This window comes from Protopterus annectens, chromosome 2.part1 (genome assembly GCF_019279795.1).
Source record: "Protopterus annectens isolate FY-2018-M chromosome 2.part1, PAN1.0, whole genome shotgun sequence".
Classification (NCBI taxonomy): domain Eukaryota; kingdom Metazoa; phylum Chordata; order Ceratodontiformes; family Protopteridae; genus Protopterus; species Protopterus annectens.
Genome location: NC_056729.1, coordinates 770355100 through 770381737, shown reverse-complemented (window position 1 = coordinate 770381737; position 26638 = coordinate 770355100). Strand labels below are relative to the sequence as shown.

Sequence of the window (26638 nt, the reverse complement as noted above, 5' to 3'; positions counted from 1 at the left end):
GAAAAGAAGACAAAAGTAGCATTGATCATTGAAATTGCTACACCCATTGGCTACAGTGTCTTGCATACGGAGAGTCGCAAAGTCATAAAATATCAAGATCTGCTGGCAGAAATGAGAGCAGTGTGGAAGAAAGATACCCAGACAGTTCCAATAGTAGTAGGAGCAACAAGTCTTATAAAAGAATCTACAATTGTATTTAGATATGTTACCAGTCCATGAACCCCGTACTAATTGCAGAAGGAGTCATTGCTGGGCACATTGCGTGTGCTGCGAAGAGCACTTTTGGCTGACATTAAAGATTGAAACAATACTAATTCCGTGAACTTTAATAATACTTTGACTTAAGAATGGGGTCCATTCCCATCATAGTATTAGAAACCCAAAGGATTTGGAGAATTAAAAAAGACCAAATGTAATTCTTTCCACTAGTCCTCTCCTCTCTCCTTTCTCAGTGCACTATCAAGGAGATGCCACCCAATCAAAGGGGAAAAGGATTTTACACCAGGATGTTTCTAGTCCCAAGAAAGGATGGCCATTGGTGACCCATCCTAGACCTGCCCCATTTAAAAACCTTTTTGAAAGTTCCCACCTTTCACATGCTGACCCTACCTACTCTACTTCCTCTTATTCTTCTCCAGGCCTTCATGGTGTCACTGGACATAAAAGATCCCTACCTTCACATTCCCATTCACCAACAGTTCAGGAGATTCCTTTGCTTTTCTGTGGCTTCCTGTCATTTTCAGTTTTCTGCTTTGCCCTTTGGTCTATCTATGGCACCAAGGGTATTCACCTGTCATAGCCCACTGCTGGGCATATAGATATTTCCATACTTGGATGACCTGCTCCTCCAGGCCCCATCACCAGAAATGCTCTTGGACAATCATTCCTACACAGTGCTCCTTCTGAGAGGGCTAGGGTTTACCACCAACCTCCAAAAGTCTTTCCTAACCCCTTCCCAGAATCATGCCTTCCCTGGGGTACAGGATCTTGACAAGTGCAGTGATAGCTTTCTTACCCCCAGTAAAGATCCTGCCTGTCACCTCATATTTCCAGGACCTAATACACTTCAATCCCTGACCGCCAGGGAGTTCCTGTGTCTCCTGGGGTTCAGCTCTACTCAGTTGCATACCGCCTACTTCGAGGAGATCTATGCCTGACATATAAAGCTATGTCCAACCCAGAATTAATGGACATGCTCCACCTCAGTAAATATAAATCCCTTAGAGCCACGTGCTTGAGGGACTTGAACCTTAGCACAGAAATAAATAGAACATGCTGGAGGGACAGATTCATAACCCAGAGGCTCCCTTCACTTTGGAATGGAATTCCAATTCATGTTAGGCAGAGCACCTCACTGACTCTCTTCAAGAAGAATCTTGATGAGTGGATGGGGGATTGTAGGTTTGTCCCGGGGATTACTTCCGTGTCACTATTAGACAGAGACACAGTAAACTAAACTTTAAAAAGGGCACAGTATACTCAAATCAAGGGGTGGTGTAAGCCAAACACAATCGGGCTAGGCTTATAAATGCCCCCAGGGCAGATAGCCTAGTATGAACCTATGGCCTCAACTATTTCAGTGTTTCCCTTTGCCAGGCTACCCATGAGGAAATTTCAGTGGTGCCTGAGAAGAGTTTGGAAGCAACACTCTCACCCTCTGGAATTTGATGTCCCCCCTCTTACCCTGTTTGACAAAGGGGTTAGAGTGGTGGATTTTCTAGGTCACCAGAAATCCAGGCCTACCCCTTCAGCCACTCCCATCCACCCAGGATCTGTACATGGATGCATCAGACACAGGATGAAGTACAACTCTAGTAAACTGGAAGGTCAGGGATGTGTGGTCCCCTCCTCAGACAAAAGAACATATCAACATAAAGGAAATGAGAGCTTTGATCTGTGCCCTCAAAATTTTCAAGTCCAGGATTTGAGCAGGGGTCCTAAGGTGGTTTGCAGGCAGTACCATAGTCCTCTGGTACATCAGCAAGCAGGGAGGGACAAGGTCCTACATCCTCTGCAGACTGACATATGCCTGAGAGATAGCTCAGCAGAGTCAGGTTTCACTCCAGGCTGTTTACCTTCCATCAGCTCAGAATGTGATGGCAGACTCTCTAAGCAGGTCCATGACCCAATCCCATCAGTGGATGTTGAACAGGGATGTTTTTCTGGACCTTGTCCATTAATGGGATATCCCTCAGATAGATCTTTTTTCCTTCCCCATTAACAGCCTCCCAAGTGGTGTGCCAGGACTCCACATTCTAGGGCATGGAAGATGGACGCTCTGTCCTTTCTATGGAAGGGGAAGTTTCTGTTCACATTCCCCCTTTCCCACTCATTCAGAAGGTTCTACTGAAAATTCAGTGGGAACAACCAAAAATCTTGCTAGTGACTCCCTTTTGGCCAAGGCAGCATTGGGTCTTCTACATTTAGCCAAGGGCAAGCACAACAAGTTACCCCTTAGGATGGACTTGCTCACACAGTACAAGGGAACTCTAGTAAATCCACAAATGTCGACCCTAAATTTGACTCTGTGGGTGATAGGTCTTTGATTCCCATTAGATACCTTTAGACCGAGGACTTGCTACAAGTTCTGCAGGAGGCCAGAAAAACCATTACTAGGAAATCCTATGTCTCCAAATGGAAGAGGTTTTCCTTCTGGTGTCTTAAAAAACATTTGCAACAACTGCCTGTAGAGGTGCCAATGGTTTTGTCTGACCTGTGTGAATTAATGAAGTGTGTCTTGTCATATTCCTCAGTCAAGGCACATCTGTCTGCCATTTCAGCATTCTTACCTATGTCTCCTCCCTTGGCTTCCAGGTTGGAAGTCAGACTGTTCCTAAAAGGTATCCTTCACATTAGACTACCAAGGAACCAATGCCTCCTCCTTGGGATCTCAATTTTGCCCTGGAAAAACTTACACTAGCCCCTTCAAACCAGCAGTGTCATCCTCCCTGCAATACTGCACATGGAAAACAGTTCTCCCAGTGGCTATTACCTCTGCAAGTAGGGTATCTGAGCTGCAAACCCTCATAGCCTCTTCTCCCTTCACTGTCTTTCATAGGGACAGGGTTTCTCTTTGGACTAACCCATCTTTCATGCCCAAGGTAGTAAATGAGTTATCCCTGAATCAGGCTATCAATCTCCCTACCTTCTTCCCTTTTCGCCAATCCTCCAGTGAGAAGATTCTCCACACCTTGGATATTCACAGACAACTCAGATACTGTTTGAGGAAAAACCAAGCTCATCCGAAGTCTGACAGATTGTCTCCTATCACCCAGGGACCCTGGGCTAACCTGTTTCCAAGCAAACTATTTATTCTTGGATCTCTAAAGCCATTTCTTTCTGCTACTCAGGCAATGGAAAGAACCTGTCTTTTCCTGTAAGGGCACACTCTGCTAGGGGTGTGTCCTGTTTTGGGGCCTTCTTTAAAGGATTGGATACAGCTTCTATCCTGGAGGCAGCTACCCGGTCCTCTGTTCATACCTTCACCAGACACTACAAATTGGATGTTATTTCCAAGTCCAGAACAGGGTTTGCCAGAGCTGTTCTCTATGGCTTTGTAGAAAATGTTTCTGCTCCTCCTCCCAGTTCCTCCTCTGTATGAGCTTTGGCATTCTCCCTCATGTTATGAATACTGCGGCATATGAATTGAAGGACATGGAATAGTTATGTAAAATCTTACCATAACCATAGCTGTCCATCTCTTCTATTTGATGCAGTATTACGTACCCCCCCTGCCTTCCCCCGGATGCTTGCCTGATCCCTAGTTACATGTTGCTCACATTTATCAGGCTGGTGCTTTGCGGCATTCAAGTTTTGAGGTTGGTACGTGCTGATGTCCACTTTATACCCGATGTCTGTTTTTGTGTGATGTACACTGAGTGATGTGTGCTGTCGCACATACATTGCAGTACCTTTTAGACTTCGGTATACTGGCCGGACGTACGAGTATGCCGGAGACGGACTCCCCCATGTTATGAATACTGAAGCATATAGAAGAGAAGAGCATCTATGGTTATGATAAGATTTTTCACAACTATTTTATATATATATATATAAATATATATATATATATATATATATATATATATATATATATATACACATACATATATACATCTATATATATATATATATATATATATATATATATATATATATATATATATATATATATACATATATATATATATATATATATATATATATACACATATAAATATATAAAAATATATATATATATACATATAAATATAAAAATATCAAAATATATAAATATAAATATAAATACATGGGTGTGTGTGTGTGTGTGTGTGTGTGTGTGTATATATATATATATATATATATACACACACACACACACACACACACACACACACACATACAGTGGATGTAAAAAGTGTACACACACCTGTTAAAATGCCAGGTTTTTATGATATAAAAAAATGAGACCATAATAAATCATTTCAAAACTTTTCCCTCCTTTAATTTGACCTATAACCTGTACAATTCAATTGAAAAACAAACAAATCTGTTAGAGTAAAAAATATAAAAAATAAAAAACATACAATAAGCTGGTTGCATAAGTGTGCACACCCTTAAACTAATACTGTACTGAAGCTCCTTTTGATTTAATTACAGCATTCAGTCTATCAGTGTGGCACGTTTTGACTTGGCAATATTTTCCCACTCTTCCTTGCAAAAGTGCTCCAAATTTGTCAGATTGAGAGGGCATCTCTTGTGCGTAGCCCTCTTCAGGTCACCCCACAGATTTTCTATTGGATTTAGGGCTGGGCCATTCCAAAACTTTAATTTTTGTCTGGTGAAGCCATTCTTTTGTTAATTTGGATGTATGCTTGGGGTCGTTGTGTTGAAAAGTGAAATTCCTCCTCTTCTTCATCTTTCTAGAAGATGCCGAAGGTTTTGGGCCAAAACTGACTTGTGCTTAGAACTGTTCATAATTCCCTCCACCTTGACTAAAGCCCGAGTTCCAGCTGAAGAAAAGCAAACCCCAAAGCATGATACTGCCACCAACATGCTTCTCCGTGTGGATGGTGTTCTTTTGTGATGCGAAGTGTTGTTTTTGCCCCAAATGTACCTTTTGGAATTGTGGCCAGAAAGTTCAATCTTGGTCTTGGTAGAGTGGACATTACTTGGTCTGAATAGACATCTGTATGGTAACTGCTATTGACTGCCAGAGGTTGTCACTGAGCCTATGTTATTGTTTATTGACATTTTTTAATTTTTTTTACATTATCAAAAAGAATTGGCATACCTTAAGGTCAACAGTATTGTAGGTACTGAACCGACTTTTGTATTTAGGAATAAAGGCTCACTCAAGAAATTGTTGTGCTATGATAAGAAGGAAAGTAATGTAGATGTTAGGATGGGCACATTTCCATGCATGAATTGCAACGTTTGTGTCCTTATTAATACGAACAATATTTTTTTGCATCCTAGAACAGGAAGAAAGTACACATTCCAGGTGAAAGCTACACGTAGATCTAGACATTTAGTGTATTTGTCACAATGTTTGAAATGTCAGAAATTTTGTGTGTGTAAAACCAATCTTTCTTTGATGGAAAGAATGAGGGAACATGTTAGGGATATAAGACAGGCCAATATAAATAATTCTTTAGCCCAACATGTCCTATATACTCAAAAAGAACACACATTTAAGTTCCGAGTTATAGAATTGGTCAAGGACGATGGTAGGATTTGATATGGTCAACAAAACAGAAGATAAGAGAGTTGAGCTGGATTTTAAAACTTCAGGCAGACAAAGAAGGAGGTTTAAATTACAGGGTCCTCTTTAAGACCCAGACTTAAAAACAGGAGATCTCAAATTACTAATGAGTTTTAAGCATGTGATTTGTATTCAATGACTTTATTGGAGAGTTGCCAGTTGATGAGATGTATATCAAGACATTGGTTGTATTTGAAAAATAAGGTCTGAAGAAGTGGTTTTATTTATGAAAGTGGTTACCACCGTTTTTATTATTTTTATATTATTGAATAAACAGGTTATCTGCCGTTATTTACTTGTTTTACTTTGATATTTCTTTACATGTTTACTCTTTGGTATTGCTACCTATTTGTACTTTTGCTGTGATTTTATGATGGCGGAGAGCCTAGATATCGAATTGGACTTCACACCAAATATGCCTAGAGCAGTGAAACAAACAGCATTTTTGAACAGATTATTGAATGTGGTGAATAATCCTTTGTTGCAGCTTGAAGTGTGTTGTGAGGACCTTGTGACAGGGGTACTGAATATTGACTTTGAACGCTTCAGTAATTTATGCAAAGACTTAGAAGAACAGTTATATAAACTGAAGCATTACTAGTGGCAAAGGCTACATTTCGAGTTATGCCTGCACCATAGAGTCGTACCTAGAGGGTTAAGGGTGCTGGTTATGCCTACACATGGAGCAACATTTCCTGAATTGCTAAAGAACTGGCAAACAGTTCATTTGAGCACCAGTTTCAAATATATAGAATTGCTTATTGAATTTTTTTAAGCCTTTGGAAGATTCCTTGATTAACTCAGTACAGGCTTGTCAGTGTAAGCTTAGCAATGATTTCCCTATGACTGTAGTGAAACAATGTATGGAAGAGATCTTAGGTAATGTGTCTGCCTTCAAGACTCGTTTGAAACAACAAAAGATTAAGAAGATGAGAAGAGACTTGATTGATTTCAGTACTGGCCAAGTTTTTACTTGGGCGAGGGGAGTATCTACTCAGGACACTGAAATGGAAGCTGTAGCACAAACTGTGAATGGAGGAGATGAGACACCTCCCCTTAGCACTACAACAGCTATGGTAACAGAAGCGGCACCAGTGATGAATGCTTCAGCATTCTGTATGGCTTCTGGTGCTGACAATAACAAGTTGAGTCAAGCAAGTAGTTCCTCGCAAGTTGTTCGTCCCAAGGACAGCTACAGAAGACAAACTACAGCACAGAAACAGGTTTTTCGAGGTCTTCCGCTCCCCATCAGTGCTTTGAAGAGTGTGGAGAGAAGCCACTCCAACATCAGGGGGCGGAAGACAAGAAGAGAGCAGCAAACTGTTATGCCGACCATCAAGAAGATGTGGGGCAAATAAACTATTCGGGACTGATTCATAACATCACAAAAAGGTCCTTAAATGAAACAGAACAAATGTTATTACAAAAAGGTTTGTCCTTCATACTTGCTTCTTCCACTGATTTAGCAGAAGTTACCACTGATGTTGGATTATATGCACGTAATTTTATGCTACAAATAATGTTTCCAGAGGCACAGACTGTCAACATTTTTAAGAAACCCAGTACATTTTGTCCTAATTTATTTGCAACACTGGATGTTTTTTGTCGCGTTTCTGAAGATTTTGATAGATTATATAATGATTTTACATATCATGGTAATAATAAGAGGTTTTATAATGTATCTGATAATGAGCGCATGACCTTGCATAATTTATGAGCTGATGATAGTATTGGTATTTAACAAGCAGATAAAGGAGGAGGGGTAGTGATTATTATGGACATGAGTTTCTATGAATCATCTGTATTTGAGTTGTTACAAGATTCTGAAACTTATGAAGAGATGTTTACTGAAGTTACCAACATCATTACAAATGTACATGATATTTTATGATTGTTTGCTCAGCAATTGCATTTCTGATGATATTTACAAGTTTTGTTTGGTTGAATTCCCATTTATTCCTACTTTTCAAGCATTACCCAAGATTCACAAAGATTCATTGAACCAACCATTTAGGCTGATAGTGGCAGGATGGGATTGGGTTACGGAGACAATGTCTGTAAGTAGAGAGACAAGTGATACCAGTATTAAGCAATTATAAGGTTGTTTTAAGTGATTCGAAACAGTTTCTTGTGGATCTTTGCGAAGCTTATGATGGCATTAATTTGAGTTCAGGTTTTCTGCTAGTGACTTTAGACATTTCTTCCCTATTCACGGTTATTCCAAATGATATAGGGTTAGAGTATTTGAAGGCCTTTTAACTAAGTTCTAGTAGTTATAGCCCATTTTGGATAGATGTATTATGTTTGTTCATTGAGAGTGCCCTGGAGAACAACGTTTTCATGTTCTCTAAGAAATATAAACAGAAGAAAGGGGTAGCTATGGGGACCCCATGTGCCAACAGTTATGCCAATGCTGTGTTTGCACATTTGGAGTCCCAGTATGTCCTTTATAACAATTGTTTATCAAACATCAGGTTTTATCGTCGTTTTGTTGACAATATTTTTATCTTGTGGCAAGATGAACAGGGTGTTTTACAAGACTTTTTAGCATACTTACATGAGACTACCACCTTCTTAATATTTTCTATGAAATTTTCTACAAACACCATTGATTATCTAGATATATGTTTATAAAAAGATGCTAAGATGAGACTTGTAACTACCAGACATAGGAAAGAACGTCATATAAATCATATTTTACACCGCAACCGTTTACGCCCACTGCATGTTTATAGGAATGTTATAAAAGGACAGTTTATGAGGATATCGTGATTAAACCATAGTGACATTGCATTCTTGGAACAGGTAGAAGTTATGAAGGAAGAACTAATGCAGAGGGGCTATACACCCAGAGATAAAAAAACAGATAGATCAAGTCTTACATTTGAGAAAAACTTTAGCAACTCTATTTTTCTACTAGGAGTGGACAGACTGTGGGTGAGAAAGAGAGTTTTATTAGAAAAGCCCCTGGTATATGTCTTTCCTACTCAGACAACGTAGTTGAGATATGTGATATTATCATAAAGAATTGGCATATCTTAAGGTCTCATATTAAGGTCAGCAGTATTGTAGGTACTGAACCCACTTTTGTATTTATGAATAAAGGCTCACTCAAGAAAATGTTGTGTTATGGTAAGAAGGAAAGTCATGTCGATAGCATGATGAGCATATTTCTGTGTATGAATTGCAACTTTTGTACCCTTATTAATACGAACACATTTTTTTACATCCTAGAACAAGAAGAAAGTATACATTCAAGGTGAAAACTACATTTAAATTCTAGATATTTAGTTTATTTGTCACAATGTTTGAAATGTCAGAAATTTCATGTGGGTAAAACCAATCTTTCTTTGATGGAAATAATGAGGGAACATGTTAGGGATATAAGACAGGCCAATATAAATAATTCTTTAGCCCAACATGTCCTATATACTCAAAAAGAACACACATTCCGAGTTATAGAATTGGTCAAGGACGATGGTAGGATGGGTCAACAAAACAGAATACAGAACTTGAGCTGGATTTTAAAACTTCAGGCAGACAAAGAAGGAGGTTTAAATGACAGGGTCTCTTTAAGACCCAGACTTAAAACAAGAGACCTCAAATTACTAATGAGTTTTAAGCATGTGATTCATATTCAGTGATTTTATTGGAGAGTTGCCAGTTGATGGGATGTATATCAAGACATTAGTTGTATTTGAAAAATATGGTCTGAAGAAGCGCTTTTATCCATGAAAGTGCTTACCACCATTTTTATTATTTTTATAGAAGAAGAAACAGGTTCTCGGCCATTATTTACCTCTTTTACTTTATTGACTAGATACATTGTATTGATGCATGGTTAAATTTGATCACGTTACTTTTTCTTGAGCTTTGATTCATGTTTTTGAATATACTGTTTCTTTTAAATACTATTTAATTTGAATGAATTTTAATGGTCTGATGATTACACTGTTAAAGCCCTTACCAATATTAAAATTATTAACTGTGTTACGACTCTTGCGGTTCTCATGTACTTCTCTGATATTTTTGGAACCGGAGCTACCTTTTTCTCCTGCCACTTATCTTTTTCTGTTCGATATATATATATATATATATATATATATATATATACACACACACACACACACACACACACGCACATATATAAATATTTATGTATATATGTGTGCGTATGTGTGTGTGTGCGTGTGTATATATATATATATATGTACATTTTTTAAATATATATATAATTTTTCCAAGTGTCGACTTTTTCAAGGCATTGGCTGTACTGTTATCTGTTGGCATGAGTGCTCTGAAGGGTTTGGCACCAAAACCGCCCTTTTTGGTCAACTCATCTGGAGCTAAATAATGATTTGGGCTCATTGGAAAGTGCCCTTGAATCTTTGAAAGATGGCAAGCTTGTATCGTGGGCAGGATACAGTAAATATAGATAATGCTACTGTAGCAGTGATCATTCAAACATCTAGTGATGTGTTAGGTTTATTTATACAAATGTACTTTGTTTATAAGTTCATAGGCAACTACTAGCCTAGCTGCCCTTGTGGGCCATTTTACTCCTAGCCAGTTTCCATTTTTGTGCTTGAAGTAACCTGTCCCATTTGGTTATAGATTGGCCTTGCCCATCCCATGGCCAATAATTATATATTACCTCTAATGAGAATATTTGGGATCATAATTTGATAATTTGAGGGGACCCATACATAGTGTAAAACATCTAGAAGCTATCTCTGTCCATCAGTAATACAGCAGGCAGTCCTAGAGTAAAACTTTGCATCCATTGATCTAAGTTGCATTTGAAAATGGACAGGGATGAACTTTATTTTATGTAGTTTTATGTAGATGACGAGTCTGTTTCAGAGCAGCAGTATACTGTGTGAAATATACTTGTCCCTCCAAACCATTCTGTTGATGATGCAGAAGAGGTTTAGGTCCCTAGACTCAGTATTTTTTTTGATGCCATTTGACTTGCTGATGTGCAGTCAGTCTCTCAGTAGTAGGTCAGACAATGCCTTATATGTCAGACACAGGTCACCTCTTAGCAAGCTGTAGGATACTGAGTACAGTGACAGGGCTTTGAGTCGGTCCATGTAGGGCATGTTAGTTAGGCCTTATAACTTTTAGTAAGGTTTCTCTGTGGGTGTTCTAGTTGGTTCATGTGTATGGATAGATACATGTCAAAGAGAGCATTGTATTCAATGATTTGAGTAATGAGTGCTGAGTAAAGGGGGGACAGTGACATTCCCAAGGTCTAGACAAAATGCCTTTATTTATAAGCTGTGCAATATAGAACGCTTCTTACAACAGTCGACACATGTTGGTGAAACGTTAGGTCACTCTCCATATTAGTTCTCCAATCCTGAACAACTTGATCATCGCCTAGGGTTGTATTTTCAATGTGGTAATTGTCATAAATGTAAATTTTTTTCATTTATGCCAGAATTTTGGGGTACACCTCTGCTTCTGCACGTGTACTTGAAACGTAAGATATTTCATTATGATTTAACCAGAAATTTGACAAGAGACAGTTCTGATCCAGCACTAGATTCTTTATCAGTGTATAAGATTTTGATAACATTTTAACTGATGAAGATAATGTTCTAATTATCGTATTTAGATTATTTAATTCATGTTCTATAGGTTCTATGGGTTCATACTTACCCTTAATTCCTTCTCTTAATTGGCGTAGTATTGTAGAATAATTCCAATTGACATTCAGAATTTTACGCCAATCTATTAGGGACAAGTCATTATATTTCAGGATATCCCAGACTTTCAAATTTTTTATTAGAGGATAATTTGTTAGGTTAAAAGGAGTGCTATCTATCATTATATTAGGATTTAGATGAAGTGGTTGAAAAAGGTGAGAAAACTTATCTAGATTACATAATTTTAGTAAAGCTTGAAAAGCTTTAATCTTTTGTTTAAGAAAGATAGAAATTTTACTGGTAATTCTCATATCTAAAGAAATAAAAGGAATAGCTTCTGGGTTTATATTTTTAGATATAATGTAATTATACCAAATCTTAACCCATAAGGGATAATTAATACCTTTACTATTTTTAAAATTAGATATGGTTAAAAGCTTGTTTGATGAAACAATTAAATAGTAAAGATAGAAGTTTTGCAATCCCAAACCACCTTTGTCCTTAGAAATTGATAATCTAGAATAAGAGATTCTAACCAATTTGCGAAACCATAAAAATTTAGCTAACTCTTTATTTACTTTCTCGAAAAAAGACCTAGGAATTATCTGATCAGAAGAATTGAATTGATACAAAAATTTTGGTAGAATGTTCATTTTAATTATAGCAGCCTTTGATAAAAGTGATAGATTTAAGTGCTCCCATCTAGTTATATCAGATACTATTGAACTTCAAACTACTTATGTTATTTTGAAAAGAGGAATGATTATTGTGTTCCATGTTGATTCCCAAATACTTCATACCAAAAGTAATCTGGATTTGTTGATCAGAAAACAAGTACGATTTATGAACCATATGATTTAAAGGAAAGATATGAGTTTTTGAAGGATTTATAAGATAGTTCGAAGCAGAAGAGAAACGTTCAATAGAATTTGTTATTTTACTAAGGTCAGATATTGGAGTTTGAAAGTATAATACTAGGTCGTCAGCAAAGGCAGAAAAATAAATTTTTGTATTAAGAATCCTAGGGACTTTATGAAAAGTGTTTTGAGTAATAAACAACAGTAATGGTTCTAAATATATATTAAAAAGAAAAGGGGACAGTGGACAACCTTGCCTCGTGCCTCTGGTAATCTTTATAGGGGAAGAAGTGTAACCATTAATATAAAGTCTGGTAAACATATCTTTGTACAAAGTTTTTAAAAAGTTTATAAAGGATAAAGGAAAATTAAAGCATGACATAGTTTGAAAAAGAAAATTCCAACAGACTCTATCAAAAGCATTTGATGCATCAAGAATCAGTGCATATATTGGGTTAGGATAATTTTTTATAAGATGGATAATAGATTCTAAAGTCAGTGTATTATCCCAAGCATGTCTGTGGGACATAAATCCTGATTGGTCTTGGGAAATAATTGAAGGTAAAACCTGTTTCAATCTGTTGGCCAAAATAGATGCTAAAATCTTTATGTCTAAATTTATTAAAGAAATAGGTCTATAATTAAATGAGTCTGTTTTTTCTTTATTAGTTTTCAAAATTAATATAGTTTTAGATGTATTCCAATGAATATCCGAAATATCCTTGATTTTTATGTAATTGTATACTTTAAAAAGAAAGGGAACGATTACCGACTTAAAGGATTTGAACCCATCTGGACCAGGAGATTTACCAGATTTAAGACTATCAATTGATTCCGAAATCTCTTGATAAGTTAGAGGAGCAGAAAGCAATCTTTGTTGATTATCATTTAACTTGGGGAAATTTAAAGAACTTAGAAAGCTTTTTATATGATTATCATCGAACGAATTAGATGGTTTTGAGTATAATTCTGTATAAAGTAGTGTAAAGAGATGAATAATCTCTTCATCTGTGTTGTATAGTTTATTCTTGTGCAATAAAGATGAAATTTTTGGCTTATCAAAATTATTTTTAATTATTCTAGCCAAGATTTTAGAAGGAACTTGAGCCCATTCTGAATACGTAAATACGCAAATAACTGAGAATCAAAAACTTTTGGCAATCAGATATACTAGGGAATTTACTCCATTTCAGAAATTACTGTACACACAATTAATGATTAACAATGATGCTTACTATACACCATATAAATTAAATAAATTTAATCCTAATAAATCCCCATCATGCACATGTTGTTCCTATCCCCAAGCTGACCTCTTACATATTCTATGGTATTGTCATTTTTCTCATAGATTATGGACCTCTTTGAAAGTAAGACTACAGAGAATGGGCTATCATAAATCTACGCTGTCCTGGGAGATTGCTATACTTCATATTCCGATAATTTATCTCTCAAAATTGGATACTCATGTTATTATTTTTATTTGCTCTTTAATAAAACTTTATATAACTCAAAACTGGCTTGATCGTACCAAACTAAACTGGGATACTTTCCAAAAAATGGCTTACTTATATATTGATGCTCAAAAAAACATGGTTAAGAGTCCTAAAAAAATGGCTTTAAAAAACTTAGTATTAGAGAAGGTTTTAAATATTATTAATAATTAATGCCTTTAAATCTTTTTCTGGTCTTGGTGTTTGGTATAATTTTTATACCCATAATTGAAATATATCAATACATAGATTTTTTTTTATTTCAAGTTATCATTTATTTTCCGGTTACCTATTGTATATATTGTATATATTGTGTGATGTTATTATTATTTCTATCTCTTTTCCTAATGCTTATAAGAGTTGCAATTTGTTTAAACAAAGTTGTTTATATTTATTCAACTCCTAATGTATTGTTTATAAATCAATAAAAAGTTTTTTGAGAAAAAAGATATTTCATTATGGTTGCTGTCATTCACTGAAGCCTTTATGTTTCATTTGGAAAGTCCTTTTGCTGTGGTACATTTATCTTGTTGCATTTTCTGTAATCAAAATGTATTGCAGATGTAGTTTTATTCAAAGCAATCATTGCTTTTGTTTGTCTTATTTATAATACTGTGGCTTCAAATCATGAAATATATTTCTTATGTCTCCTCTTCTTTCTATTTTAGGGCACCCCCAATAATAGGGTATTTACCATTTGAGGTACTTGGTACATCAGGTTATGATTACTACCATGTGGATGACCTTGAAACCCTTGCAAAGTGTCATGAACATTGTAAGTATATAGGTAGAACTTTCCGCATGTTAATCATGTTTCACCGTGCGATGATAAGCATGTCATGTATGCATTTATTTCATTTATAATTTGAATAACAGGATGCCTATTTGTGTTGGGCCTCACTTTCATCATCCTCACCTGGGATGACTTATGTTGATGGATCTATAGAGCATTTACCTAAATACCACAAAGAAATATAAAAGGAAGCTAGAAAATCAGGCAGGGTTCATTAGGCCTGGATGTTCCAACTCTGTAGAAGTGCCCTGTTGTAATCCCCGTCTCAGTCTCCTACTTCTTTTATGGTTCCAACCTTTGAAGCCCCCACCCCTCAAGACTGACATATGTGTAGTGCTATTTGTTTTTTGCCAGGACTTACCATAAATTGTTGTTGCATCATACCTTGAAGCTAGTTCCCAGGCCATCCCCTACCTGACCATCCTTCTCTTTTTTGCAAGAGCCTACCACATCAGATCAAACAGTAGTTATCGTTTTGAACACCTTTATTAAATCATCACATTTTAAACAGCAATGCACGTTTACAAGCATTAATGGAAAATAAAACAAGCCATAATATCTGTTTCATACAGAATACATGCATTTTGTTTTTAACAATATTCATTCACTCCAACAAATTCCTCAATTCCTGCCTTCTCTTTAACTTCATTTCTCCTCCTGAACATTATTCTCAGCAGGGTAACTAGGATGGGGTGAGAGGAGCAACTGTCCTGGGTGCAAAGTGTTCTGAATGATGAATAGGCAATCAGGCTCCGATTGCTGTTTAGTGCAATACTGTCTTTAAAAAGCCAGTATTGTACTTGTGATCAAACCTGGAGCTGTAGCGCTTTGTGCAGGCAGGGTATAAACTGTAGCAATCGATGTTCTTCGTGTTTCACTGTTGCAGTCATTACATTTGGGTAATCTGCTTGCAGGTTGCCCTCAGTCGGCCTGATTAACAAAGTCTTGGATCCTGCATCGGTTGCTGTCCCTTCTTCCATGACGTCAGGTCGTCGGGGGTATAAAACATGCAGCCGACACATCAGTCTTTCTAGCCGTGTGGTGCCTGAAGCAGAAGCAGTTCGCAAGTGCCGGTCATCCGACTCCTGAAATTTTCGTTTTCAAGTTTCAGAACTGAAGTCTTCAACTTAAAGCTATGTACCCTGTTGGGGAAACTTTTTCTTGCTCTTTACCGATGTCAGTAAAAGTTAATAATTGCATTACTTGTGGAAAGCAAATACCTCATACAGATTTTCATTCATACTGTATTCCTTGCCTAGGCCCTGACCACGACGTACCTTGCTATCGGTTTTGTGCTTTATTTAATCAGCGCACTGTCCGTCGTCGGTATATTTTTGCCTCTAAATATTTCGGTTCTTGGTTTAATTATCCAGAAATGTCGTTGGTTAGCCATCCGACTTCCGGGATTCTGAAAAAATGCAAAGATAAAGACAGAGACAGGCCGCCGAGGTCCAAAACAGCCGACGACGCTTCTCCTAAGCCAGTCTCCAGTTCACCGGTACTCAGTGAGGTGCTTTCGCAGCCCCTGATACCCGCTACTTCTGATTCGCAGGCCTCTACTGAGAGCCATTCGGAGTCCGGTATGCCACGAGATACTTCAACTATGGAACCCGCGGATGTCTCTACCTTGGATGGGTCCAGAGCCGCTGTGCAGGCACCGGCTTCTGAGGGTGTATTCAGGCCTACGGACTTGCATTTTAAATCGACGCCTCCTTCATTACTAAGGCCTAAATCTTGATCCATGTCTAAAAAAACGACACCCTGGCCACATGCTCAGGCCCCTATGCCTAAAAAAAATGATAAAAATGGCTGAAGATCTAAAAACTCTAATCAGGGGTAGTCAACCCCTCCCCTTCTAAGAGGCCTAGGGCTGAGCTTGATTATGAATCTTCTGATCAGGATTCTGTTTCTTCTGACTCTTCTGATGACCTGGATTTGTTCTTACCTACTTATGAGGATTCTGATGCAGAGGATTCTATTCCCTCTGCTTCCCCTCCTGAGGATTTTTCTTTTGGGGAACCTTACATACTTTAAGGGAGCATTTTCACTGGGAAAGCCACAAATTTTTTGATTCAAAAAAAGAGGCTTAGGGATTTCCTCCTTCTACCTCAGCATAGGCCTTTGGCTATTCCTCCTGTACTAGACATGGTTGATGATGTTTTCTCGGAATCCAGTTTGGCCCCTGATTCCCTGCCTCCTGCTCCTAGTAAACCTGACAGATACTACAGGGTTCCTGAGTCCCACAAATTCCTTTTCAAAAATCCTATTGCAGATCCAGAGACTATTTCTCAGGGGCCCAAGGGCATTACAGCTTCTACTGCTAAAAATCCTACCCCTTCAGATAGAGACTCCAGGCCGCTGGATAGATGGGGTAAAAATGTTTATACTTCAGCAACCTTGGCAATCAGAGCTTTAAACTGCCAATTTCATATGTTAAAATATCAGCAACATGTCATTGGACTGCTTAAACAGAAAATGATTCTTGACTGTGTGGAAAATAAAGATTTACAGGACTTAATGCACTCTGCTGAACAAGTTAGAAAACATACTTTGCAATGTGGTTTTGATTCTTTGGAGGCCTCTTGCAGGGCTGCTGTTACTGGGTCTGTGCTTAGAAGGCATGCTTGACTTAAGGAGCAATCTTTGCCTGATCATGTTAAAGCTAAATTGTTGGATGCTTCTTTAAATCAGGACCGCCTGTTTGGCAACAAGGCTGAAGAAGTTCTTAAAAAGATGGAAGATAAAGCTAAATCTATGCAAATTGTTAAATATTTTTTACAAGTGCAGCCTTCTGGATTTAGTAGGCACTGGCCTACTAAGAATTGGTCCTTTCCAGCCCCTTCCAGGTCTTCTCAAGCCAAACCCAGACACAGCAATACCCCCAGGTTTCAGTCCCAGGGGACTCTCAGAACTAAGCAGTGGGGGGCCTCCACTTCCAAATCTGGGAATAACAAGACACCCCCCTATGGCAAACAGTCTCAGTGACTTCCTTTTAACATTTCCAAGCACTTATCTTCTGACCGCTCCTTTGGGGGGAAAGATTCCTCGTCATGCAAAGAACTGGGAACTCATAACCCAGGACAAATGGGTTTTAAATATAGTGTCCCAGGGATACAGATTTCATTTCCACACGTTGCCAACACCAAATGGGTGGCCGGACCTGCCCCCAAATCAGTGGGCAGAGGCTCAAAAACAAGTAATTTCCCTCTTAAGCATGGGGGCTATTCAACTGGTACCAGAAGAAGAAAAGGGACAAGGTTTCTACTCCAGACTTTTCCTGGCACCCAGAAAAGACAAATCATGGCATCCAATCCTGGACCTGTCTACTCTAAACACCTTTCTGGAGATTCCAAAATTCAAGATGCTGACTCTTCAGTTACTTCCTATGCCAGGCAAAGGTGCCTGGGTGGCAACACTAGATTTTAAAGAAGCATACCTGCACGTTCCAATCAGGGAATCTTGGAGAAGATACCTACACTTCAAAGCAGGCTACATGCATTATCAGTTCTTTGCACTGCCCTTTGGCTTGTCTACTGTGCCCAGGGTATTCACAAAGTGCCTGGCTCCAGTTAGTGCATTTTGCAGGCAAAGAAGTATTCAAATATACCGATACCTGGACGATTGTCTAATTCAGGTAGAAAGCCAGGGCATACTTTTGAATCATCTGGCGTTTGTAAAAAGAGTTCTAACTTGTCTGGGGTACACCATAAACGAAAAGAAATCACAACTGGTACCATGCCAACAAATTACATTCCTGGGAGCAAGCTTAAATACAACTTCCCAGATGGCTTACCTCACGCCAGAAAAGCAAATTCGTTTGATAACCTGTTTCAAACAAGTGGCCACAAATACCCTGCTGTCTGCAAGACAGATACTGCAAGCCTTGGGGGTTCATGGCCTCCTGCATTCTTCTAATTCCGTATGCAAGACTGCATATGAGGAAACTACAGTGGTATTTAAAAAGCCTATGGAGTCAACATTCTCACAGCCTAGAAACAATGATTCCTGTCATATCTTGCCTACATCTAGAGTTCCTCTGGTGGGCAGAGGCCTGCCACCAAAACAAGGGACTACCATTCACACTACCCCCTCTCGCCCAAACTCTAACAACAGATGCATCAGATTATGCATGGGGGGCTCACCTGGCAGGGAAGTGCATTCAGGGCAAATGGAACCCAAGTCAAATGCACTTACATATCAATCAAAAAGAAATGTTAGCTGTACAGAATGCTCTGACAGCCTTCAAGGACTACATTCTTCCAGGACAACTAATGGTAACGACGGACAACACCATGGTACATAAACAAGCAGGGGGGTACACATTCCTACCCCCTCTGCAGACTAGCCATGGCATTGTGGAACACAGCCTTGAGCTACCAAGTGCATCTACAACCTCAATTCCTGCCAAGAAAATTAAATGTAGTGGCAGACGAACTAAGCAGAAACTTCATGGACCCACACGAGTGGAAACTGGAACCAAGGATTTTCAACATGTTGACAAGCGAATGGGGGAGCCCAGACATTGACCTATTTGCCTCCTCCCAGAACTATCAATTGAACAAGTTTTGCAGAAGGACTCCCCACAAACAAGCCTGAAAAGTGGATGCTCTGTCCTTCAGCTGGAAAAAAACTTTCAGTCTACGCCTTCCCCCCGCTGCCTCTGCTCTCCAAAGTCCTACTAAAAGTCAAAATAGGACAAACCAAGGATGATTTTGATTGCTCCAGACTGGCAGTGCCAAACACTGGTACCTCCTACTGTGTAGTGTGTCGCAGTTATCTCCATGGCACCTGCTTCAGACCCTTTCCCTGCTGTCTCAGCAGGAGAACCAGATTCTGCACCCTCAGCTTCCAACATTGAACCTTGCAGCTTGGCTAATTACTTAAACTCACCCTTGCCATCCCTCAGCAAACCTTTGATGGATGTCATCTTAGAGGCAAGGAGGCCTAGTACTAGAAAATCTTATGCTAAAATATGGAAAAGATTCTGTGTCTGGAACCAATCTGAAGGGATGAGCACAGCAGCTCCCAATTTACCTCAGATTTTGCAATACTTAACTGAGGTGCTTCACAAGGGCCTGTCTTTTTCCTCCATTAAAATCCTCGCCTCAGCCATTTCTGCTCATTATAACACAGAACCTCCCCTCTTCTGTCATCCTCTCTTCAAGCAGTACCTCAGAGGGGCCAAAAATTTGAGACCACCCAGGAGAGCTCCAACCCCTGCGTGGGACCTTAACTTTGTATTGGAGAATCTCACTTTACCGCCTTTCGAGCCAGCTGCTACTGCAGACTTAAAATTTCTTTCTTGGAAAACAGATTTTCTTTTAGCAATCACTTCAGCTAGAAGGATATCTGAATTACAGGCTCTTATGGTAGTGGACATCTTTCATGCGGACAGGGTGTCACTCAGGACCAATCCATCCTTCATGCCCAAGGTAGTATCCAATGTGGCTCTTGATCAGTCCATTCATTTGCCATCCTTCTTTCCCAATCCACAGAACAAAGGGGAATGGATTCTGCATTCCTTGGATGTGCACAGACAACTTAGATTCTATTTGGACAGGACTAAACCTCGAAGAAAATCTTAACAACTGCTGGCAGCATTTGCTGCAGGGGCAGAGGTGAAGGCTATTTCAAAACAAACCATTTCTAAATGGATAAGCCATTGCATTAATTTCTGCTATAAGCACCATGGAAAACCTATCCCCCAGGGGATCAGATCTCACTCCACCAGGGCTGCATCTACTTCTGCAGCCTTTCTCAGAGGTGTTCCTACCAGGGACATCCTAGAAGCTGCAACCTGGAGTTCTGTACATACTTTCACCAAGCATTATCATTTGCCAATTTTCTCTAAATCCAGAGCTGGCTTTGCCACTGCTGACTGCAGGGCCATATAGCTGGCCCTAATGCTATATAAACTGCTCCTCCCAACCATAGCTTTGGGAATCTACCCAAATGTAATGGCTACAACAGTGAAACACGAAGAACATAGTACAGTTATGTACACTTACCATAAATGCAGATGTTCGAGTGTAGTCACTGTTGCAGTCCTGGTTACCCTCCCTCCAGCCCCCTAACTTCTTCTGGCTATACTTCTACTTTCCTTCACTATGCTTAAAAGTCTTTTTGGTGTATTTGCTTTTTGTTGGAGGTATACCTTTGTGTTTTATGTTTATTTGCTCCCCATTAGGGGGGCACCTGACATCTGGGGCAAGAAAAACTGATGTAATTGGCGTCAGCTGCATGTTTTATACCCCTGATGACCTGACGTCATGGAAGAAGGGACAGCAAATGACGCAGGATGCAAGACTTTGTTAATCAGGCCGACTGAGGGAAACCTGCAAGCAGATTAGCCAAATGTAATGACTGCAACAGTGAATACACTCGAACATCTACATTTATGATAAGTGTACACAACTGTACTTTTCCTACATCTGCAGCAAGCATTTTGCTAGAGTTTAAAAGAAGAAATTATTCATTTATTTATTTATTTAATTGAAGTTTGTAGGAAAAGGGGTGGGGCACTGAAATGAGACCAGAATGATTGGGGCAGGAAAGGGGGGGCCTGTAAAGCATCTGTCCACCTAGTTGGTGTGCCAGTTGAAGGAATGGATGTTTTGTTCTTCACGTGAAGAGCTGAGGGGGTGGGGAGCTAGTTTGTTTTACTAGCACAGGGCACTGGTTGAGCCAGCTCTGATTATTCTGTATGTATTGTTCATAGAGATTCCATTTATTTCTATGAAATTTGCTCCTTCCCTTTTCAGTAGTTCCCACCTCCATTTACTTTATATCCTTTACTATATTCACATCTTCCATTACAGTTGGTATACATTTTGATTTCCATTTTCTATTATTTTTTTAAGCCCATAACAATAAACTTAGTGTAAGACCTTACTATGTCTTGCAGTTCAGATCCTATTTTACACTTCAAAAGAAAAAAGAATAATTTCCTTATTTACTATGATTTGTTGCCCCCAGCATTTCTGTCAAGATACTCTATAGGGAAGTTTTAAAATCTGCCAACCCAATGCATTCCTAAAAAACATGGTCCCAAGTATCTGTTTCTTCACCTTGCCAATAATAATTTGAGTTTAAGTAAGCAGTTATGCTACCAAACATGCAGCCTGATTTTTTGCAAAACAGACATCCACTTTAGAGGCAGTCCAGTCTTGGTGTACTTAATTTTCAAGCAATTCGCAAACAAATGTAACAGCTTGGCAGTGGGCTAATAACCTCTTTGCACCTACTGTGGACCTTAGCATTTTGGGTACCTTAACCCTAGCTAACAGGAAAAAGGGCCACTTCTCTAGGCCTTTCATCTGACACTGATTTCAATGAGGATGAGGACTGGGGCTTAGCATGCTCCCATAACCACGCAAATATATTCTCCTTTCAGTTACAACACAGATGAAAAAGTATAGCTTTCATTGGGCCGTCCTTTGAAGATGTTACTTTTGGTGAAACTCTTGGTTTACTGAGGAAGCACTTCAGCTGAGGAGGAGAAGAGCTTTCTTAGAGTGGGGATCAGAAGAGATTTTTTGACTTCCATAGAGGATGGCTTTAATTGTAGATAAGCCTAAATCATAAGCTACCTACTATTTTTTCAAGCATTTAAGGGTGCTTTTAAAAATGCATCTCTGGAGTCAGACTTGCAGCCTTCAGCTCATTGAAATCTGAGACATATTACATAATCCAGGACAAGGTAATGCATCTTTGCAAAAAAATGTTGCTAAATCCTGCTGTTATTTCCAAGCCAGCTTCTTCTAATAACACCCTCCTTAATAACAAAGAAAATAGGGTGGTAGATAAGTTGGAGGGAAAAAAAAGGTCATACGTCTGCAATCTCTGGCATTAGGGCCATCAATTGTCAAACACATGCTGCCATGTTGTGAAGATATTTTAAAGAATATGGAGGAAACTTCAGAAAACATTACAGATGTCCTCATGGCATCCTGCCATTGCTAATTGGAAAATCATTAAAACTGGGAAAACATGCTATTAATCGATTTATGATACCCTTGATGTGTAAGTAGGAAGCACATCTGTTTAAGAATATTGCCACCTCCATAAGTTGTTGGAGGCTCAGACATCAGTGACCCTGTGGACAGGTATGTTTTCTTTGACTTTCCATCCAAGTATTTAAAAAAAAGCTGGAAGAAAAGGGCAAAACTGTAAAAATGGTGAAGCAGCTATTCTACTTATTCATCCATTGCTTTGAGTTGTATCTGATTCCTATAGTGACCCTATGAACAGCTTTTACCATCCACAGAGTTTACTATGCATATAGGAAACAGAAGTAGAATGCTAAACCTTTCCTTTTATCTCACACGCACATACACATGCACACACCAAACAGGCCAGTTTCACCTAACAGTTGTCTTTAGAATGTAAGAGGGAATAGGATTGCCAAGAAAAAAATCAAGCAAACACAGGGAGACCATGCATGCATATAAAAGGTCTCCATCCAAGAATGGAGCTGAAGAATCTCTTGCTGCAAGGTAGCAATGCTACTTTTTGAGTAATTTTGCTGTCAGCAGAGAAAGCGACAGTGAACCTCCACCCTCTTGTGGCAGTATCAATAGTACTAATTAACACATTCCCATCTACTTCAAGCCCCCCATCCCTCCATCTGTTTGGAGGAATTGTGACTGTTTTCCAATACCATTGATTTACCCTTACAACCAACTCCTGAATTGTGAATGAATTGTGTCAGTATAAAAAACAGAGTTCAATAGCTTTCCACCATTCTTGGAAGTGTCCTGGTTCCTCAAGATCAGATGGTATTTATAGGTCTAGTGCTAGAAAAACTTCTGCTACCAGCTATCATACAGAGGGTCCCACAAGAAGCATAGGAGGTAAAACATCTATATACAACATTTTTTTGGCTTCATGAAAGGGCAGACCTTAGAGGCCCTGCTCACATCATTCAAAGCTAGGTGAGTTTTAGCTTCAAAAAAGTTTGAGATGACCACTCAACATTCTGTGCTCCACCTGTCGTTGCCAGAAGTTTTTATGCTTATTCTGTTCTTGAAGGAATCCTGTTTCCTCATCCCTAAAAATTCCTAAGATTCCTGGCAGGATTCCAACACTTCATTTCACTTCTTTGCCCCTTGGCTACACACTGCATCAAGGTATTCACCATGCATTTTGCTTGGGCAAATAAAATGTACATACATACCCATACCTTAGTGATTTGCTTGGTTCAAATTCTTTCCAGTGAAGAACTGTCAAAGACACTAAACACAGTCATTGTTTGAGTAATTAGCTTGCCATTTCAGTTATTTTTAAGACACTAAGGCTGTCTTTATACAACAGGAAAAGATTTCTAGGAGCAGTTTTGAGCACAATAAAGAACAAGTTCTTTCTCTAGACAAGACCATCATCCTCAGTGCTGTTATTCTGACCATTGCAGAAAAAACAAGCATAAGAGCCAAAGATAAGCTCTTTGCGATCTGGGGTACATCTGCTCCAATTTGTATGGCTCTCAGCATAGTTAGTACAATGAAAATCCATTTTTACCCACAGAACCTATAGCAACAATACCAGCACACTCTAGACTAGGTGCTGCTCATCATCCCTGCAGTTCAAGAAGAATTCGAGTGGAAAGATCATGTCCTTTGGAACCCAGGAATGCCCTTTGTTTTACCACAGGAGATCCAATACCTGACAATGGATGCAACAGATGAGGCTTGTAGGGGTGCATACAGGTCCCCTTATTGTTCAAGGAAGGTAGAACCAGAGGGACAAAACCAAGGTCAGGTCTTTGGTAATGTGTGGATGAGAGACAGGCCCAGAATATTTGTAGGTGTTCGCACCTTTAATTGGAACATAAACTAGAAATGGATACACACTCTTACTGACTTGCACAGTTGGCGATGATCACTTGGACCCATGTACTGCAGGTAGTCTGCACCCATCTTTCACCATTATGCACAGATGGAAGTTGGTTCCACAGGTTTTCTGATGTCACATGGTTTGGGGGCATTCTTACTGGTAGGTGTTTATTGTGTTGCCCCTTAATTATTAAGAGGAAGACATTTTCCACAAGGTACTCCTGCAGACAAACCAGGTCAGTACATGCTTCCTCCTTGGATTGGGAGGAAGGGCTGATGTTTGTCTTCCTTTTTGTTCCACTTCTTCCTAAAGTCTTCCTGGTGAAAACAAGGGAAAAAAAAAGGTTAAACAAGAATAATCTGCTTTTTTAGCCCCCTTCTCTCCAAGCCAACATTAGTTCTACCTTTTTGTTCAGATGAAGAAAGAGTAAAAGGTTGGGAGGGTGGCCTAATGGTTAATGTGTTTGCCTTACAAACACAAGGTGCAAGGTTTGAGTCTCACAAGGGATAATTGGCTAGGCTTAAAATGGCTCGTAAGGGCAGTTAGCTTAGTACTAACCTATGAACCTATAGTTTAATTGTTTTGTTTTCTCCCCATTGATACAAAAAGGGAACACCTTGATAGATCCGCCATTATCAGCAACCATAGATCCTGCACTGTGCCATATAACTCAAACATAGTAGGTATTCTGAGGAAGGCACACAAGCCCATAAAAAGAACATTCCACCTATAGAAATGGAAGATGTTGCTCATGTGTGTCTTTCTAGATCACACCAGGAAAGCTTTCAGTGTGTAGCAGGTCCTTAACTACTTAACCTCACTGTTTAATACAGACTTAACATATGCTTTTGCAAAAATTAATTTCTGTGCTCTTTCAGCCTGCCTGTCTGTGGATCCTCATCTTGCCATCACGGTGGTCAGATGCAAATTCTTTCTCAGGGAAATGCTTAACCTACGATTTCCTGAGAATCAAGCCTTTCATGGACTTTAAAGCTGTGATTGAAATGCTAACCCTTCCTTCTCAAACTTTCTGTCTTTGGAAACTCTTCCTTGTGGTTATCTCATCTGCACATACAATCTCTGAACTGCCACTTTGCACTCTTTTTCATCAGGGCAGGGTATGTTTAAGGATTAATCCCCTTTTACACCTAAAGCAGTTTCTCAGGCAACTGTTGCTACAGAACAAAGACGAGTGCTCAGTACTGGTTAGATATGCAGAGACAGCTTGAACATAATTTGACTTGAAGTAGACTTTAGGAAGGCAGAGCACCTGTTTTCATTTAAACAGAAGCAAGGCAGATCAGTGTTAAAGTAAAAGCTGTCAAATTAAGTAGCAAGTAAATTGTATCATAGGTTCATAGGTAGGTACTAGGCTATCTGGCCGAAGGCATTTATAAGCCTAGCCAGAATGTGTTGGCTTTCGCCACCTCCTTTGATTAGTTCCCTGTGCCTCTGTCCAGCAGTCACTGAAGTGATCCTCGGGGTAAACATTCTGTTTCCCATCCATTTGTCAAGGTTTCTTTCGAAAAGTTAGTGAGGAGCTCTGCCTAATGTAAATTGGAATCTTGTTCCAAAGCATGGGAAGTCTCTGGGACAGGAATCTATCCCTCCAGCACGTCCTATTTATTGTTGTGGTGAGGTTTAGATCCCTAGAGCATGTGGCTTGAGGGGATGAGGATTTCTTTAGGTGGAAGATGTCCATCAATTCTGGGTTGGACATGGCCTTGTATGTCAGGCAGAGATCACCTCTGAGTAGGTGGCATGCAACAGAGTACAGCTGAAGTTTCTTCAGTCGAGCTGCATAGGGCATCTGTTTGAGGCCAGTGATCCTCTTGATGAGGTACTTCTGTGGTCTTTCCAGCTGTTGCAGGTGTCTTGTAAGGTACATCCCAAATGGGGAGTTGTACTCTATGATGGGTCTGATGAGTGATGAATAGAGGGGCACAATGAGCTCTTTTGATCTGGATGTGAACCCTTTTGTGATTCGGTGGGCCACATAGAAGGATTTTCTAACCACTTTGTCAATGTGATTATCAAAGGTGAGATTGCTATCTACTTGGGTCCCCAGGTCCCTTATTACGTCTTCTGTATTTAGGAGACTACCACCTATGTGGTAGTTTGTGGGTACTTTGTTTTTTCCAAAGGGGATGACTGTACACTTTTTGGCATTTAGCTTGAGACCATGATTTTGACACCAGGTATCCATCTCAGTGAGACCCTGTTGGAGGATGTCTGTGTCAGCCAGAGAGTCAGTTATAGCCCCTAGTTTG

The 26638-nt window shown here is 39.3% G+C and overlaps 1 protein-coding gene across 1 annotated transcript in view; it reads left to right on the top strand.

Moving 5' to 3' along the window:
• Positions 1-26638, top strand: part of CLOCK (clock circadian regulator) — a 2173159-nt gene that overhangs the window by 1590551 nt on the left and 555970 nt on the right. Inside the window, exon 14 of the mRNA XM_044062477.1 lies at positions 14413-14519. Coding sequence (XP_043918412.1) covers positions 14413-14519 — 107 coding nt within the window. The remainder of the gene's footprint in view (positions 1-14412; positions 14520-26638) is intronic.